The sequence below is a fragment of the Geotrypetes seraphini genome, chromosome 5 (assembly GCF_902459505.1).
Source record: "Geotrypetes seraphini chromosome 5, aGeoSer1.1, whole genome shotgun sequence".
In the NCBI taxonomy this organism is placed as follows: domain Eukaryota; kingdom Metazoa; phylum Chordata; class Amphibia; order Gymnophiona; family Dermophiidae; genus Geotrypetes; species Geotrypetes seraphini.
In genome coordinates, this window is record NC_047088.1 from 233976266 (window position 1) to 233989095 (window position 12830).

Here is a 12830-nt window from a genome sequence, read left to right on the forward strand (position 1 = left end):
CTATTGCTCATAAACCTGTCTTTTGGAAAAAGTGGGTAGTTAAGGGAATTTATACTTTGGGTGATGTTCTAGAATCTTCACAACTGAAGATACAAACGTTTGAGTCATTAAAGTCTAAATATGGTCTGTCTAAACTTAAGATCTATTTTTTCAATACTTGCAATTGTATTCAGTTATTATTAACCATTTCCCCTCATGTTTTTGCAAATGTTACTCCAGATGTTATAGCAACAGTATATTATTTATTTATTCAATTTTCTATACTGTTCTCCCAGGGGAGCTCAGAATGGTTTTCATGAATTTATTTAGGTATTCAAACATTTTTCCCTGTCTGTCCCGGCGGGCTCAAAATCTATTTAATATACTTATTCATTCTTTGGTGATATCTAAAATCGATTATTGTAATTCCCTATTTAAAGGAATTGCCTTACAAGAAATAAAACGACTACAAATTATTCAGAATGCATCAATTAAATTAATAACTAAATCCAAAAAGTTTGATCATGTAACACCACTCCTTAAAAAGGCTCATTGGCTTCCTGTTATATATAGAATTACTCATAAATTATGTACAGTTATTTTTAAAACCTTATATAATAAGACCCCAGCATTTTTATTTAGATTACTTATCCCTTATTCTACAAAGAGAACCTTACGATCCAGCGAACAAAATCTTTTATCTATTCCCTCCCTAAAAATCATTAATACAAGGAGACAATTTATCTTCTCCTGTACAGCACCGCAGACATGGAACGCCCTCCCTATGTTTTTACGGGAGGAGAAAGAGTTTGTAAAATTTAAAAACGAGTTAAAAACTTTCCTTTTTAGAGATGCATTTGCAGATTAATCTTTTAACTAATTGCTTGGCTTATTTTATTCCCCCTTAATGTCTTATTATCCTTTTGTATTTTCCTTTGATGTCTCCACTTTTCTTTACAAACTGTATTTCATCCCTCCTTACCTTGTGTTTAACATTGTAAATTTTTAGTACAATAAGTTTATTTATTAATTGTATGGACTGTTTTGTTACCCAACATATGTAACTTTTTAAGTGTACACCGCTTAGAAACTTGGTTTAAGCGGTTAATCAAGCCATTTAATAAACTTGAAACTTGATCCGGGTCAATGGAGCATTAAGTGACTTGCCCAGGGTCACAAGGAGCAGTGTGGGTTTGAATCCACAACCTCAGGGTGCTGAGGCTGTAGCTTTAACCATTCCACCACAAGAAGTGGATTGTATGTACCACATGTGGCATCTCAGTTTTAAAAATTTCTAATAACACATCCTCCATGTTCTACTCTTGCAATTCAGTCAATTTGGGAACATGAATTATATGTTCAATTATCCTCTCGCCAATGGTCTTATTTTTGGTCTGTAGCATATTGACCTTTGCATTCAGGAGAAAAATTACAATCTCTGTTTTATTTCATGCATAAAGTTGTATGGATGCCAATTAAAAGTTGAAAATGTAATAGTTCTATTCTTTGCTGGAGATGTAAGCAATTGGTTGGTACCATGCAACATCTCTTGTATGACTGTCCTCTGTTACACAGTATTAGAAAGTTGTTTGGAATATCATTGCCACCATTTTATTTTGGCTTTCTTCATTATCCTTCCAGCTACTTTTTTTGAGATCTGCTATACTACCTATGGATTTTTTCCACCAGTGTTCTAAATTACTGGATATTCTTCTCTCATTAGCAATCGAAGTTGTGATGCATCATTCGAAAAATACTTCCCAAGCTACAGTTCATCAGTGGTGGAACTATGGCCCTCTTTTACTAAGGTGCGCTAAGCGTTTTAGCGTGCGCTAAAATAACGCATGCGCTAACCGCTAACGCGTCCATAGCATCTCAGTATATTCTACGATATGCATATTATGATGATGTTATTTCTACCATACTCATCATTTTGTGGTCGATTCCTAGCTTTGTACAATGCTATACTGTATATTGCATGATTTGGCGCTCCTTTTACAAAGGTGCGCTAGCATTTTTAGCGCACGCACCGGATTAGCGTGCGCTACCCAAAAAACTACCGCCTGCTCAAGAGGAGGTAGTAGCGGTTAGCACGCACCATTCTGCGCATTAAGGCCCTAATGCACCCTTGTAAAAGGAGCCCTTAATGTTTAAGGTTATAAGCACCTATACTCCCTTCCATGTATACCATATATAAGTGAAGACGAGGGCACTGCAGATGTTGATTAACTCTGTGGCAAAACTGGTTACTGGGGTCCCAAGAATAACTCACATAACCTAAGCGCTGAAGCAATTGCATTGGTTACCCATGCAGCAAAGAGTTAAGATTCTTTCAACTATACTGTGCATCAGATTTTGTATCATGTTTCTCCAGTTGTCTTACAGGTTTTGGGTTGGTTTTTTTTTTTTTTATTTATCGGCCTAGAAGGTATTTGAGATCAGAAAATAGTATGAAACTGAGTTTAGAGGGCAAGATGTCAAACTCTCATGTTAGGATTGGTGCAGCGATGCTGTCTGTGGCTGGTGCCAAGCTTTGGAATACGTTAGAAACATAGAAATAGACGGCAGATAAGGGCCACGGCCCATCAAGTCTGCCCACTCCAGTGACCCTCCCTATCTATCTTTGCGGATAGATCCCACATGTCTATCCCATCTGGCCTTAAAATCCGGCACACTGCAGGCCTCAATAACCTGAAGTGGAAGACTATGCCAGCGATCAACCACCCTTTCAGTGAAGAAGAACTTCCTAGTGTCACTGTGCAGTTTCCCGCCCATGATTTTCCACGAATGCCCCCTTGTTGCCGCGGGACTCTTGAAGAAGAAGATGTCTTCTTCCACCTTGATGCGGCCCGTGAGATATTTGAATGTCTCGATCATATCTCCCCTCTCTCAACGTTCCTCGAGTGAGTAGAGCTGCAATTTCCCCAACTGCTCCTCGTACGGGAGCTCCTTGAGTCCCGAGACCATCCTGGTGGCCATTCTCTGGACCGATTCCAGTCTCAGCACATCCTTGCAGTAATGCGGCCTCCAGAATTGCACACAGTACTCCAGGTGCGGTCTCACCATGGATCTATACAGTGGCATAAGGATTCCAGGTTTACAGCTGACGAAACTCCTGCGTATGCAACCTATGATTTGCCTTGCTTTGGATGAAGCTTGCTCCACTTGGTTTGCAGACTTCATGTCTTCCCTGACAATCACCCCTAAGTCGCTTTCTGCTTCAGTTCTTGTCAGGATCTTGCCATTTAGGGTGTAAATCTTGCATGGATTTTGGCTTCCCAGGTGCATGACTTTGCATTTTTTGGCATTGAAACTGAGTTGCCAGGACCTAGACCAGTGCTCCAGCAGAAGTAAGTCATGCACCATATCGTCTGCCATTGCTTTTTTGTCTGTTGTGCTTTTTGCTCACTACATTGCTCAGTTTGGCATCATCGGCGAATAATGTTATTCTACCTCGGAGCCCTTCTGTCAAGTCTCTTATATAGATGTTGAACAAGATCGGGCCCAGGACGGAGCCTTGTGGCGCTCCACTTATCACCTCTGACATTTCGGAGGGGGTGCCATTCACCATCACCCTCCGAAGCCTACCTCCAAGCCAGTTCCCAACCCATTTGGTTAATGTGTCGCCCAAACCTAAAGAACTCATCTTGTTCAGCAACCTGCGGTGTGGCACACTATCAAATGCCTGGAATTTTGCAATAGTGTGCTGGGAGGATGAATTTTAAGAAAATGCTAAAAACTCAATTATTTGTTAGTGCATTCCTGTGTTAGTTCTTTTCTTTTCTTTTTTAATGAGAGCTGTTTGCAATTGTGTCTATATGTAGTGTTTAACCTGTTTTTTTTTGTAAAACAGGAAAAGAATAAAATCGAACCAAAATTAGAAAAAAGGGTCAAAAAAGCGCGAGCGGGAAGGCAAAAATAGAGTTTTCAACAGCCGTTGAAAGCACATGCGTCTTCTTCGCTCCGCGGAAACGAAGAAACTGGGGACCACGCACTCCTCCGTCGGGCGGGAAGGCACTCGCGCATGCGCGGTGCGGCCAACTAGAACTTTCTAGTAAAAAATGTCCGTACCGGGGCTCCGTCGGTGACGTCACCCATACGTTAAGAATATGCTGCCTGCTTGTCCTGGGATAAAGTTAATATACAGTATATAAATTTTTAAATAAATATATATTTTTGAAACAATAAAACATATTGCAGAAAGATATCTAATAGACAATATACTACAATATTTATCCTTCAGGATAGACATGTTTTCTAATTTAAAGCGGAATCACAAAGAAACATATTTGTTGACAAGTTTCAAGTTTCTTTAAAAATTTGATTTGATCGCAATATCATAATTCAATGTGATTTACAAATAGTAATAAAATCAGGGCATAAAACAAAAAAACACACAATTGCTAACACTATGACAATTTAGTTGGCAAATAGAACACATCATTTAATCCATTTTTCATTCTGATTTATGCGGGCCTTGATTTTCTGTCACTAAACATATTTTCTCTCTTGTCCTACTCTATTGCATTTTGTCAGTGTCAAAAATGTACCTGGATCAAGAGGCTGTATGGACCATCCTTTGAAAATGTCGGGTAGTTTTGAGTTTACGTGTCTGTTCTTCCCAGAGAATGTTTTCACATCAGCTTTCTTGTCTTCTAGGCCTGGTATTTTTATACAGTAATCAAGGAAACCATTTGATCTCATTACTTCTGCATAACCTTTTTCACAGCCGCAGACTCCGTTCTGGGAATCAAAAACATAAGGCAACAGATAAATGAAAAGCTGAGAGAGAGAAAAACCAAGAAAATGAAGGATACTGTTGAAAGATTTTAAAACATTAGGTGCCTGATTCTAAATATCTCACCTAAAAAATTGGTGCGGAATAGCACAACGTTAAGCACAATTCTATTAGTTATGTTTCCATTATAGAATCAGGCTTAGGCCCTCTTTTATAAAGGCGCGCTAAGCATTTTAGCGCGGATTTAGTGCGCACTAAACGCGTGCGCTAACCGCTAAAGCATCCATAGGAAAACATGCACGTGTTAGCATTTAGCGCGTGTCTAAGCTTAGTGCACCTTTGTAAAAGAGGGGGTTAGTGTTGCCTAACTGTGCTTAGGCAGTGCTACGTGTTCTAACATTTAGGTGCAACCTATTTATGCAGGGTTTTCTTGGCCTAAATGCCTAAGTTAGGCCCCGAACATGCCCATGATCCGTCCCTAGCCATGCCCACTTTAACTATGAACTTTGCACTAGGCGCCTAATAAAGAATGACACGGGAAAAAAAATTCTCACCATTCTTGCCTCGTCCCCTTGAGCTCATCTCCGTCCCTGCCCCATCCCCACAAGCTCAGTCCACGTGCCCGCCCCACAAGCTTGGTCCCCGTCTCCGCCCTGCAAACTGTCAGATCCCACCCGCACAAGCCTCGAATAGTTATGATTTTATACTGAAATTATTTTATTAAAGTATAAAAAGAGACAATATTCTGTACAATTGTCATTTTATAAACACAAATAAAACCCCTCTCTCCCTTCCCCTCCTTTTCACAAATATCCCCTCCAAATTGTGAAAACTGAACAAACCAAATTACTACAAACTGATACCTAAAAAAATGAAGCTAACAGAATACTTTAGTCACACATGGTGAGAATAGTGTTAGGGGAGTGCAATTAGGGCAACTGCCCCCTGGTCAGAGAGAGAGCCCTAAGCCAGCTGGAATCTAAAGAAGCACAGCTTGGGCTTTGCGGTCCCCAGTTATGTATACTACCAGCTCTAGCAGGATACATATTTCAAATCTGAAATATTATAATCATAAAATATAAAATAAATTAAATTTTTTTCTACCATTTATTGTTTGGTAATTTTATTCTTCAAATCACATTGGTCTCGGGCTTTAGTTTTGGGTTCCTTCTGTCTTCATCATGGCATGGCTGGCTCCTGAAGGTAAAATAGGCGCAAGAGGAGCCAGGGAGGAGATGCCGAGTTTGACACAGGCACAATTTTTTTCCCACAGGAGCAAGACTTTTCACTGCTCCGAGGCGGTAAAAGGTCTTGTCCACATTCCCATGGGGCGGTGAAAGATCTTGGCCCCATTCCTGCAGTAAACCAGTTGCAAATGTCTCCATTCCTGCGGATTTACTGCGGTGACCACGGTTTACCACAGTAAATGGTCCCGTGTCATTCTCTAGCACCTAACTGTTGTAGAAACACACCTATTAAGTTAGTTGTCTAACTTCAGGCACACTTTATAGAACTTGGGGGTAGGTGACTATATATAAGGTGGCTTGCTACTATGGAAAATTATATAGGGCTTCTAATTTCAGGTGAGTTTTTTCCCAGCTAATTAAAGGTTCTTTGAGAGCACTAGAAACTTGTATTTATCAGTGTTGTCACAGTACAGGTCTATTGTGGTAACAGCATTTGTGCAGCATTTGTGAATCATTAGCATAAAGGTATATGTACCATACCAGGAAATTAGTTGACAACTAGAGGGATGCCCAGTTCCTCCTGCTCCTCAGTCCCACCACTGCAAAATGGCAGACCTTCTCCTTCCCAGTGCATCCTGGGATGCACAGGGAGGGGCCTAAGGCCCTGATTGGCTCAGATGGAATAATGCCAGGGGAATAATAATAATAATAATAACTTTATTTTTGTATACCGCAAATACCACAAGCAGTTCAGAGCAGTTTACAGAGGAAGAGACTGTGCATAGACAGCAATGTTACAGAGAATAGTTTCAAATTACATTGGTGTCAGGGACAGAGGACCCTGAGTTTTGTGGAGGATGAGGATGGGGGGGAAAATCCAGAAAGTGGGTGAATTCCTGCAGCAAGGAGAAAAAGCAAACAGACTAGATAGTGTCTGCAGATTTTATCTGCATTCCTATTTTACATTTCTAAAAAAATGTTTTGCTGTTTTATAAGGTTAATATTAAGTTTAAATGATAATGTTTCTCTGTTGAGCAACTTCCATTATTAAAAAGGGCAGAGTGAGCCAAAAGTGCCAAATGCATATTTACAAAGGACCAGAGATTGGTCAGAGATCTCAGACACAAAATCTGCTGATAATTAATATTTCAAATTGAGCTTTTGAAAACGAACCGCTAATTGTCATTCAATTACAGCTGAAAGCTGCTTCCTTGGCACAGGTTCCTAAATTTCTCTCAGAAAGCATATCTGTTCATGGACAACATGGATGAATTGGAAAATGTACAGAAACAGAGTGGAATTGTCCCAATCAGAATGGTACGCACCAAAAAAGTGCCCTTCAACTCATCGGATAAGTTCAAATGCCTTTATTCATCCAAAGTCTCATAAATTCATCCAATGACTCAATGACCCGGCATGTACATGTTTCGGCCTAACAGACCTGCCTCAGGAGTCTTGTGAGTCTTCAACAGGTGTATCAAAAAAACCATATAACATATGAAGATGCACACACCCTCTAAACGCGGCTGCTAAACTAAGATCTGAAGTCGTAGAACGCTGGATATCATACCAACCGGGCTGCAACTGGAAAGATATCCAGCGTTCTACGCCTTCAGATCTTAGTTTAGCAGCCAGTTTAGAGGGTGTGTGCATCTTCATATGTTATATGGTTTTTCAGATACACACCTAAAATTAGGCAAAGTATTTTCGCTAAGTGTGAATTCAATAATGGTAACTATGTGTGGAAATTGGTATTATAGGAATACAATCATAGGTTCACATATATGCAGTGGCTTAGCAAGGGTAGGAGGCCCCTCGCGACCTCCTCTCTGCATGCAAATTTGGGTATGTGACCAATTTCTGCAAGCAACTTAGGCCCTGATTCACTGCTGCTACCCTCCCGATTCACTAAACGGCCCACCGTGTATTTTCCGATCTGACCCAACCCATGTAAATGAGTAAAACCCCATGCAAAATAGCCAAGCAATTGATTCACTAACATTTGCTTGGCTATTATGCATCGGATTTTACTATCCTAAAATCTGTCTGCTGTAGACCTGTCGGTAACTGTGTTACCAACAGGTCTGCTGTTTTTTTTGACAGGTCTGCCCATTTTTTAAAATTCATTTTTTTTCCATGGCATAGATATTTTGCGTGTATTACACATGCAAAATATCTGCCCCATAAAAAAAAAGAATAAAAAACAGGCAGACCTGCCAAACCATTCCCCCCCTCCCACCCGCTACCCACAAATTGCAGGAGGGATCTCAATCCCTCCTGCCACCCGACGCTCCCCCCCACCGCATTGAAAAATATGGCAGGAGGGATGCCTGATCCCTCCTGCCATCGGCACCAATCGACCTCCTTCTCCCCCCCTGTCCTCCTGTGGCCAGCCAAACACCTGCCCGCCAAACACCCGCGTCAAACACCCACGCTTAATAATATGGCAGGAGGGTTGCCCACTCCCTCCTGCCACCGGACGCTGACTCCCCCTCCCTGCACCTTTAAGTTGAGCGATTGATTTGGAGAGTTTGCATGCAAATGATTTGCACTTCCGTGCAAATCATTTGCATTGAAACAAGATAGTGAATCAATCGCTGTTTCAAAATTGGCCTGAGAATCGGCCAACAGCGATTGAATCGCTATCTTTAGTGAATCTGGGCCTTAATTGGTTAACCTGCCAATGCTGATAATTGGCTAATTAGAATTTACATGCTTAGGTGTTAAGTAGACTGATTTTAAAAATAAAATAAATGATAAATAAATAGATAATTGCTTTAAGGCATATTCTGTAAAGAGGTCCACAGAAATTCCATTGTGCAGAACCATAAGTGCATGGGTGGGTTACGAGTATACCAAAAATTTACACGCACTGTTATAGAAATATGCCGGATCCATGCCTAAGGGATTTATACCAGCTTTAGTTGATGCAAATGATGGAACCTAAATTTAGCTTTAAGTCCCGTTGCTAAACGCTAAGGGGAGTGGTTAGAGCTGATGCCTCAGCACTATGAGGTTGTGAGTTTGACCCCCAGCTTCTAACCATCTATTGCCCCAAATAACAAAGACAGATTATGAGACTTCCAGGACAGATAGGGAAAATACTTAAGAGCACCTAATACTATTCAATGTATTGTGAACCGCTTTGGGGTGAATCTCTTCATGAAAAGGCAGTTAATAAACCCCAATAAATAAACTGTCTAAGTTTAGGCACAGCTTATAGAATTGCACTATGCATTAATTTTTTCCATGCCACTTTTTTGGGCACCATATATAAAATTTCCCCCTAAGTGTTAAAATGTGCATGCAAGATTTAATAACGAGGGAGTGAACGGGAGCACAAATGCGAGTGTCTAGGTTACAGAGTTGCCTTTTACAGGGAACTAATAGATGAATGAAAGGAATAGGAATAAAAAATGGTACTATTATACTGTAATGGTGACCTTGTAAAAGGAGCTTTCATAGAAAAAAAAGCCATTGTAAGAAGTAATTTGGCATGCAATCTTAATAACTGTATGCAGAAGAACTGATGCCTCTACAATTAGCATACTGGTCAGAAGATAATTACAAGTGAAGCATTTGGAGGAATACAATATTGCAGTTCTTATGCAGACATCTATGCTTAGATCAGTATTTAAATGAAATATATACCAAAAAAAAATGAATACTTTGAAAGATAAAAACATTGGAGATAAACTAGTAATTTTCTTATTGGTGCAAACGTTTTATAGATCCACCTATAGATATTAGAATAACATCTTACTGATGCACTGAGAATCTATTTAAAGGTTATAGCATATACTTAGGGCACTAAATCGTTTAGCACACCTTAGTAATAGGACCCCTTATTTTATTACTAGAGAACAGACAAGAGTAACACAGGGTATCAACTCATTCAACATATAACGTGGAGTAAGAGACAAGCATTCAGAGGACAACTTTCTGTCTCTCCCCCCGTTCATCAGCACCCCTCCCCTGCTCCCCCTGACCAGCAGCACCCTTTCCCTGCTCCCCCTGTCCATCAGTAGCCCTTCTCCCTTCCTTTTACCTCCCCCCTGTCCAGTAGTACCCCTTCTCCCTTCCCTGCTCCCCCTGTCCCAGCATCCACTAGCCCGGGCAGCCTCGGGGCTTTTGCTATGCTGGCCCGCCTTGCATTATCGAAATGGGCTGACCTAGAAAATGCCCTGCGGCTGCTTGATGAAACCGCGTCTGTGGCCGCTGCTGATCTGGGGGTGAGAAGAGGCGTCCTGGCAGCAGCAGCGTAGGCAGAAAGTCAGCCACCATCGGAGATCGGGGCAGGAAATCAGCTGAGGCAGGCACTGCGGCGCTTAGGGTTATTATAGCGGGATGATTTAGTATCATGGTGACCATGGAAAATGTTATGTTTTTGCCTTGACATGGAGGGGAGGGTAGTTCATGGGTGAGGATGGGGGGGGGTTTATGATATTTGTTCTTGTATATTGCGACAGTTGGTAATCCTTTGTTGTGGTTATGCTTACAAAAATTTCTAATAAAATTTAAATTTAAAAAAAATTGGTAAATCTTAATAAAATGCATGATCAGCTGCATACAAATATTTTTCTTATCTCTATGTTTCTAAATGTTCCTTTTATCACCTTGTTAATCTTGTATAATGATGTTCTTTCATTTCTCAGACTGTGACAAATGTTAGCTGCCTGATAATTGAACTCTCATGAAAAGTTAAGTGGACCAATCAAACGGTGACGTTGAGAATATTTGTTTTATTCACAAGTCTCATTTTATCAACATATATCTCTAATTATGTCATCTTTTCAATTAGAAATCTAGATTCCATTTTAATTAAATTAAAACTAGATTTTCAAGAGAATTGATTTGTACTGTTTTCCACCAGGGGAATCTTCTATACAAATTTGATGTCTCAAAAAGAATTTAAAATCCTTGGTTCCAATAAATAGAAATCAGGAAAATAAATCAATAATAAATAATGGGTCTGATAGTCAAAATATTTTTTTTTCTAATTTATGCATTTCATAATTAGATATAAGATTACTCTTGATACATAAACAAAGATAAGTAGACCGAAAATTAACTCTAAATGAGGTAAAATACTTTTCCCCTCTAGGGCTCTCTTTTACAAAGGTGCGCTAAGCATTTTAACGCGTATTTAGCACGCACTAAATCAACGTGTGTGCTAACTGCTAATGCGTCCATAGGATAATATGCATGCATTAGCGTTTAGCGCACGTATATTATCACGCGCTAAAAAGCATAGCGCACCTTTGTAAAAGAGGGGGTTAGTTTAGACTAAGTTAGACTAAAGAGGAACAAAATTATAAAGGACAGGGAATTCACTAAACAAGAAATACGCATATGTTAAAGCTCAACATGATTCATCCTCCAATAATTACTATTAGCCTAATTTATTCACGTTTGTATAATCTTTTCAAATCTAAGAAAGCCCTCAACTATGGAGAGGAGGGGGGGGAGAAAAGGATTGGTTTTTTTAATTATTTGTGTATTTAAAGTGCGTTCTGTGTAGTGTTTATGTTTAAATTCATTGTATGGCACTGTTAACATTTGAAAATTAATAAAGATTTGTAAAGAAAAAAAAAAAAAGAAAGTCCTCAACATATTTCATCCCAGCATATCTAACCAGGCATTTACAGGGATACGCTAACAAAAAAGTACCCCCCTCCCCCGGGCTCTAATCTCCTGTCTCATTGCTAGAAAATGGTTTCTTCTCTCTTGAGTTGTTTTAGACGTTTATTTATTTATTCATTCCGTTTTATAGCCCGTCCTCCCAAAAGAGCCCAGAATGGGTTATAAGTTATATATAGGTTTGCAAAAATATAGTGGAGTGCAGACTTCAAATAAGGATTAGACATACATGTTTGTGAGTTAGCTATAATATGGCTGGTGTAAGAGGGGAAGGGAGGAAATTTTAATGAGAAGGGCACAGTCCTTCTTTCAGTAGTAGGACAATTCTATACATAGAGGAACATTTTCAAAACATACGTCTAAGTCCGATTTGGATGTATGGCGCTAGACATTCAAAGTCGGCAGTAAGAAAATGCCTATTTTCAAGAGGCAAACCACATGCGTCTAGAAAATTTTTAATCCTCTATCTGGAAGTGCAGGCCATTGGGGAAACTCAGACCCCCCAGGAATGTCTACCGTATACCAGCATTTTCGACCAAAATTGTGGCCAAGTCCCAAAAGCCCAGAACAAGACCATTTGATGTGTGTGAGGGTCAGCCCTGGCCACCGAGCAGTGGGGCACCTTAGAGGGCACTGCTGTGAACTTCACATAAAGGGTGCCAGATAAACATCTCACCAGAACTCATGTATATGTTATGGTAAGCCACCTAACACCCCCCCCCCCCCCAATAACCCACTATACTCACCTGTCTACAACCTGAATAGCCTTTATGTTTAAGATTTAATATACCGCTCCTGCATTTTACTGACCAAAGCAGTTTACAATGAATCAAACTAAAAATGAAAATTAGATACTTGAGAAAAACTACCCTATCTGTCCCAAAGGCTCACAATCTAGCTAAAGTACCTGATTAAAATAAAAATAATGTATTACATTTCTACGATCAAAATATCAAAGAAATAGAAATAATGAAAGAAGATAAAAAAAATAAAAAAAATAAAATAAAACAACTTAAAGAACATAAGAACATAAGCAGTGCCTCCGCCGGGTCAGACCATAGGTCCATCCTGCCCAGCAGTCCGCTCCCGGCGGCGGCCCAAACAGGTCACGACCTGTCTGAATCACCAGAAGGGGCTCCCTTGCCACCGTTGGTTTCTCATTGAAGTTCTATTTTCCCATCGAAGTCCTAACCCTCCGTCTGCACATGCACGACCTGGTTGGGTTTCTATACTTATTACCTGGTTAGCTTTCTATACTTGTGTTACATCCCATCTCCTCCCTCAGT

General features: G+C 40.1%; 1 protein-coding gene across 7 annotated transcripts in view; it reads right to left on the reverse strand.

Annotated features, from left to right (window-relative positions):
* Window positions 1–12830, reverse strand: part of THSD7B (thrombospondin type 1 domain containing 7B) — a 924116-nt gene that overhangs the window by 15950 nt on the left and 895336 nt on the right. For all 7 annotated transcript variants that reach the window (XM_033944565.1, XM_033944564.1, XM_033944562.1 and 4 more), the window contains one exon: window positions 4530–4722. In XM_033944565.1, coding sequence (XP_033800456.1) covers window positions 4530–4722 — 193 coding nt within the window. The remainder of the gene's footprint in view (window positions 1–4529; window positions 4723–12830) is intronic.